The sequence below is a fragment of the Quercus suber genome, unplaced genomic scaffold (assembly GCF_002906115.3).
Source record: "Quercus suber isolate HL8 unplaced genomic scaffold, Cork oak 2.0 scaffold_135, whole genome shotgun sequence".
NCBI classification, from domain to species: Eukaryota; Viridiplantae; Streptophyta; class Magnoliopsida; order Fagales; family Fagaceae; genus Quercus; species Quercus suber.
Genome location: NW_027069597.1, coordinates 997,164 through 1,004,481, shown reverse-complemented (window position 1 = coordinate 1,004,481; position 7,318 = coordinate 997,164). Strand labels below are relative to the sequence as shown.

The window sequence follows — 7,318 nt, the reverse complement described above, 5'->3', positions numbered from 1 at the left end:
ACAGTAATAATTGTCTCCTGCATAGTGATTTTTACTGTTCATGTGTTGAAAAAAAAAAAAAAGTTCCAAAACGTGAAATAGAAAACACAGCCGCAACTTTCAGTATTATCCAAACACATACTAAATTTCTCTTGGTTGTATGTTTTACCGCTAATTATGTTATGCTAATCATATTAATTAAAATAATTTTTACATTATAGATTATTATAAATCCTAAATCTTTGAAGCTCAAGCTATGAAGTAGGGGAGTTCTGTGTGAAATCTAAAATAGGTCATTGCAACATCAAAAAAATAAAATAGGTCATTGCAATTTTCCCCTTGTTCTTCAATCTTCTCCACTATGTATTGCATTGCATAGTGGGTTACTGGCTTACGTGGCAACACACTTTTATGTGGGCTTAGAAACGGGCCGAAGGTCTCAATTTAGAGGCCCAACGGTAGTGTTTCATGATTGGGCCTAAGGGGGCTAGGCCTAGGCCTTCAATTTAGCACCAATGATAACCGTTTTTCAATTTTCAAAAGATTGAAAAAAAAAAAAAAATATCAGTTATCAAAAGTTAGTTATAATTGTATTGTAGTTCACTGCAGCAAATAAATTCAAATGCTTGAAGTGTCGTCAACCCACAATGGAATTGAAGGTGCCTAACATTTTTCTTTCTGACCCATCAGAAAAAGAAATCGGCAGAGAAAATCCTGAAGTTAGCGAGAAGGGTGGGAATATCATGGTCACTATGTGGGAGAAGTTGTTTACTTTCAAAAGGGTTGTAAAGGATCAATTGGTACAATTGGTCCAATACTTTCGTGGCAGCAATTCGGAAAGAACTAGAGTCTACCAAGTTTGGCCTGGGAAAAATGTCTCTCTTTTTACTATGTGACACTTAAATCTTCTTGTTAAATTAGTTGTACATGTTTTTTTTCTTGGTTTTGTACTAAAGTTGTTTACTTATTAGTTATTACTTCATTTACAGGTATTTTTCTTCCATGGCAGACTTATTTGTGGTCCAGATCCAAGAGGGTTGGTTTTGACTACATTTTCTATTATTCTCTCAAGTTGGATTTTTGCCGTCTATGTTGGGGGTGATCTACCAAGTCATTCTAGACTCATAATCGCCATCTCTGTGATTTTGACAATAATTGTTAGTTTCTAACTCTATATCAAACTTTCTATTAAAAAAAAAATTTATTTTATGTGTAACTGACATAACAGATTCATGATTAATCTTTTGGAACATACGTAACAAAAATTTGAAATTAATATAGCATGATTACTATATATTTATTGTATTCGACTGCACGTAGGTTCTCGTCAACTTGATTATGCTTACTGTAATTGAACCGGGAATTATTCCGAGAAATGATCAATTATCCATTGAAGATGCTGGTACTAGTGATGGCACAAAGAGTAGGAAGATAATTGTTAATGGGGTGGATTTGAAACTAAAATATTGTCGAATTTGTAAGATTTATCGGCCACCCAGGAGTTGCCACTGTGCTATATGCGACAATTGTGTTGAGAAATATGATCACCATAGCCCATTAGTTGGTCAATGTATTGCACTGGTAAGGTTACAACCAAAATTGCACATTGGTACATACACCAATTGCTCTGTAATGTTTTATTATGATAGCAGCCAATTTAATTTTGATGTTTTTATGTGCAGAGGAACTATCGCTTTTTCCTAGCATTTGTTGTATCGGCCTTGGTTTTCTTTGTCTACATCTTTGCATTTTCCTGCTGGAGTATTCACCAAAGAATATTGAGAAATGGAACTGGATTGTTTGGTTTGCTAAAGAACTGTCCTGAAACAGTGGCATTGGTATTGTTTGGTGCCATTTCCATCGGATTCCTAGGAGGCCTTGTTCTATTTCATGTGTACCTTACTACTAAAAACCAGGTTCTTTATATATAACCTAATTTATGGTCAACTTCTTAAGGCATTAGCTTTATGTTTGTACCTAATATTGTTTAGCAATTCAAATTACTGGATTTGCATTACTTGCACAATTTTGCTTTTAATTGATTTTTTCTCTCTCATTTTTTTCCCTGTTTCTTACAGACAGCTTATGAGAATTTTCGGCAAAGTTATGTGGGTTCTAAAAATCCATTTGATAAAGGAATTCTGAATAATATTAAGGAGTTTTTGTTTGTGCCACTGCCACCTTCTAGAGTTGATTTTCGTGCTGAAGTTACGCCTAGATGGTCTTCAACATCTGCAACCGTTGTCTGAGGTGAGATTTTCATGGAGTGCATGATGATGATGATAATAATAAAAGCTCAAAGTTCCCAAATGTCTCGGAGTGATTTCATATATATATATATATATATATTCAACATGTTGAAGTATCTTGTAAATCAAACACGTTTTATGTATATTTCTTTTTCATTCGTTTATCTTATATAAACTAACATTCATGCATAGGCTAAAGTGGGGAATCCTCGCAAATATTAGTATACTATAGATAATTTATACTTGAAGTTGCCTTTGTTAGACGATCGATTATTATGACTTGTTTTTTAATTTTTTTTCCCTTGTAATATATATGCATGAGAAAGGGTGTAGCATTTCTTAGCATTGTGAGATCAGGAATCTTCATATATGGCTTACAAGTTCTTCAGTTAGAACATTATTTAAGTATTGCACAAACATAAATCTGCATACCTTGAGACCGCAGGAAAAATAAAAAAATAACAAAAATTTTGATGAATGTGAGCTACTACAGCTACGAGGCTTTTTGGTCACAAAATATCCTTAATTATGTGCTTAACGTCTGGATTTGAAATCATTGCTTATATATCTGGTATTGGCCATAGTTTATAAAAACATTATGTAGTCTTAATAAGAGAGGAAATGGTTAAGAATTTACCTGGTGTGAGGTATCACATTGTTGTAATTATAAAAAAGACAAAGTTTGGCTTCAAATTGGTTTGGAACTATATTTTTCAACTCATTACGTGACGAATTATAATATTATCCATGAATATTATTTAAATGAGTTATATAACTTATATAAAAAGTCATGTGACTAAAACTATATATATATATATATATATATATATATATGGGTGATTTAATTGTCATATAATAATAAGTTAAAGCAAGATAGTAGAAAATCAATTTAGAGGCAAACTTTTTTCTTAGAAAATTCTAAAATTCTTAACTTAATTTGAGATTAATTCGTAATTTTCTATTTATAATATTAATTGACAAATTAGCTAACATCTATCTATTTTAAATGGTCAAAATATCTTGTTTCTAAACATTTTTATTTTTATTTTTTGTTACTAATGTTTAAAGTGATTGATTTTAAAAACGAGCTTATTCGGTCTTTTTATCATATTCTATTAAATTTCTTATGGTGATGATTAAGGAAGAAACAATGTGGCCTGAAATATATTTGAGAAGGCGTTAGATTTTTTTATATTTATTTTTGGTTATATTGTAGGAACATGTTGTTGAGGGTCATTTTTGTGAAACAGGCCCAACTCATCAAAGCAGGTAAATAGAAGTGGCAAGCATAGAATAAAACCATTAGGTTCAAGCGGCAGGAATAATGGATCACAGGCCCATAACATGAACAAATGGGTCTTGAGGAAGCAAATGGGCCCAAAGGGCCTAGAAAGAGAGAAATGGCACCCATGGGCAGTATATGGTATGGAAAAGTGAGAATTGGCCGCGGTAGGCCCAAGGCAATGTAAACAAAGAAAGTAGGGGTTGATGGCAAGCCTATGAACCCCAAGGATGAGAATGAGGAAATTGGGCCGGGGAAGTCCAATCAAGTTAGTAAAAGCTCATGGGAATGCAGAGTTAGTAAATGGGCTGAGGAAGTCCAAAGAAAGTGAATGGGCCGTAGGCCCAAGGGAGAAAGAAAGGGACACTAGAGCCCATAAGTAAGAACATCAGTAGCCATATTAAGCCACTGGGGGAAAGAATGGAATGGCAGGCCTGAAAAGAGGCCTAGTAGGAGCAAATCACCATGGCAGGAAATGCCAAGTAATGTGGCAGGAAGCCAAGGTAATTGAGAAGTAGGTTGAAAGAAATAAGAAGCCCAGTACCATGTAAAGTCCAGCCCCTAGAGGGAACAGTGAATTATGCAAACGGCCCATATAAAAGAACAGAGAAGCGTGGAAAACTATGCAAACAAAGCTCCAGGTCACGGCAAACGCATGAGCAGCAGACAGATTTTGAACATACATAACAGGAAGGTACGCGCAAGATCCAGGCACCACCAACTTGTACCCAGCCAATATGGGACGTGGTGGGGCCATGAGTCAGAGGTAAGAGGTAAAGGGGGGTGTGGTTTGGTGGTGGGAAGAGGGGAAAAGATCTATTTTGCAGTTCCTGCCTAAACTCTTTTGGGAGGTACGTCCTGCTGGGATGACAGACCGCCTAAAAGAGGCAATATTGAGGGAGGAACCGTTGGGTGCATGCCAAAGAGAGAGAGAAAAAGCATTTACGTTGTGGCAGGAGAAAATGCCACGGTGGACTAACAAACAACACAAACCTGCCTTTGTCTGGCGAGGGTGAGCGGTACATAGACGAGCCTCTGGGTGATCGACAAGTATTCTCAGACCAGACAAAGGCAGTTAAGAGGGTAAAGTGGTAAAATTCGGTCACGGCAGGCCCTATAAAAGGACCCTTGCCGTGCCCTGTAAAGAAGATCGAAAAACAGAGGTATTATGAAGTAAAAGAAAAAACAAGAGAAAAAGAAAGGAAAGAAGAAAAGATAAGAGAGAAAACGAAAAACAAAGAAAAGAAGCATAATGGGCATGCATCAGTAGGTCGGTTCTCTCCTCCCCCCCCCCCCCACCTCAAAATCCCACTCTCTGGAAGATGATTAAACAATAGTAATTCTTTTGGGCACTAATCATTTTGGTCTGATTCCCTCAAAGTCATTAATCCCGCGGCAGGATATCTTCCTAGGAGATTAGTTTCATTAAGAAGAAGCGTTCTTCCTCTTTGGTTTTTGCCATTACAGGCCCAAACTTAACTTGATATCATTTCTTTGATTAATTCATGTTATCATTTAATCTTTCACTCCTTTTGTAAAACTATTATTATTACTGTAATTGTCATAAAAATAGAGATTATTTGGTTATTTTCTATCAAGGAAAGAACACTATATCCGATCTTTCTTTGTTATTATATCTGCTGCCGTGACCTATTAAAAAAACAGCTCTGCCTACCGTAAGTACTCTCCTGGCAGACGAGGCCAGTTTTGCGCACAAGCCAGTCTAAAGTGAGTTACAGTTGGACCGGTTTCAACTCTCCTACTCAGAATATCCGGGCCGATCACCGCAAGAGGCAGCCCAGCCCAAAGCATAATACAAAAAAGGCCCTACACATGTCTAGCTAGGAAAAGTTGATTGAATAGAAACATAATTAGGATTTAGATATGAAGAAGATTAGAACATGATTTTTAACATGAACATGCATTCTAATTGTCATGCTGTTCAGATATTGTTGTAAGGTAAGTGATAACATGGCGACCTACCATGCATGGTGGTGGGGTGTGATGAACATGTGATGTCATAATGTATGATGAACATGTAACACGTAACATGTGATCGTGTGATAATGATGATGTAATAACATGTAATGAATATATAATAACATGCTATGGTAGGATAGGATGGATGTGATGATGAGTATCATGAGATGTGATGAATGATAACATGTGATGAATGGTAACATGTTAGAATGTGAATGATGTGATGTGATGGTATTTGATAATTAATTCAGAACTGTGTCTGTTTTTCTTTTTGCATCTTATTAAACGTTCACATTATTTTTTTCCTGATAAGACATTTTCTTATTATTTTTATTCGGAGAATGAGACATTTTATTAATACTCACAATTAATTGAAAATACAAAAAAAGGACATTTTTTTGATAAATTTTTTTGATGAAAGACTAGACATGTCACCTAGCCAATTAAAATATCCTCAATCAAAATAATGAATTCCTCACGAGATTTTTATTAAGATTAAGATGAAAATTTTAACTTTTATCTAATCATGTAATTCCCTTGGAACTAAAAACGTAGGAAAGATGTCGGCCTATTACATTTTTTAGGAGATCCTAGAAGTCTTGCTCTTCAATCCTAGTCCATTATGATGTGCGTCTAGAGTAGACTCAACCGACGAGAAGAATCTTTCTTTTGTCTCCCTTCCTTCGGTTGGTAAGGTAAACACAATCTCATTCTCTTTATTCATATAAAAAAACATTTAAAAGTGAGCAATTTGATATAAAGTAATGGGCAATCATGCCCTTATCATAAGCCTATTTGCTAAAATATCTTGACCAAGACTTAAAAAGGAGTCATTATAGACTTATAGTGGAAGATTGGTAGCACCAAAGTGGTAAATTGGCCCATTCTTAAAGCTCATTCTTTCGATATTGGATTTAGCTTTTGAACTAGATTGCCTTTTAACTTGTTGAGAAAGACTCAAGAACCCCCAAAGGTGAATGAACTATGTCATTTTTATTGTTTTTTGACAAAGAAACTGCACCAACTAACAGATGGTCTCGTGCAATGGCAGCTTTGGGGGTTGCTTAGACAGAGTAAGAAGTGGTGTTGTAAAGCGACAGGGACTCTCTACTGCAAGCAACGCATATCCAACTAATTCTACACCACAAAAATGCACTCTTTTCACCTTTTCCATATGTGAAAAAAACATTGAAAAAAAGAAAAAGAAATGAAATTTGCCCCTAGGCTGGAATGGCTTTGGGATTGAAAGATATATACATACATATGTAAAATTGGGGTAGACAAGGAATCCACTTGTCAGTTGTGCTCCACAGCAAAATGCTTTGGCAGGTTTGTAACGTTGAGTCATAATACCTAAAAGTTGGCAAAGGGACAAGTGAATCATGCAATTCTGAATTCAGTCTGCCTGCCCAACTGCCCATTGGGTTGGATTATATAATTTTCATATTTTCAAATTTTGAAAGATGAATTATAATTCAACTTTGGGTTCTCTTTGGTCCCTACCCCATGAGACGATATTTTATGCGCCCATCTAATGGAACGCACCTCTTATAAACATGTTACATTTTTAATAATTTGATAGTAGCTACAATGAGAAGGGAATTTGAACTCTAATTCTTTTAATAAAGATAAAGAAGAATAGACTATGCCATTAAGATACAAGATTATTGACTACACAGTATTTAATTTTGACATACAAGTTTTGATTAATTTTTTGATTTTTTGGATAGAAAGCTTTGTGAGTTAATTCATAGATAGTTAATGCATATTAAACTTGAAGATTCGTTCTACAAAATTTGCTAATAAATTATTTATTCTTAGACGAAAA

The 7,318-nt window shown here is 35.1% G+C and overlaps 1 protein-coding gene across 1 annotated transcript; it reads left to right on the top strand.

Annotated features, from left to right (window-relative positions):
- The first annotated feature begins 596 nt into the window (after positions 1-596).
- On the top strand, positions 597-2,428 carry LOC112034853 (probable protein S-acyltransferase 6). Its single transcript, XM_024067665.2, has 5 exons — positions 597-854; positions 969-1,136; positions 1,300-1,560; positions 1,662-1,895; positions 2,058-2,428. Exons 1-5 carry the CDS (start codon positions 627-629, stop codon positions 2,226-2,228), a joined length of 1,062 nt encoding a protein of 353 aa, XP_023923433.1. The 5' UTR covers positions 597-626; the 3' UTR covers positions 2,229-2,428.
- Positions 2,429-7,318: the final 4,890 nt, after the last annotated feature.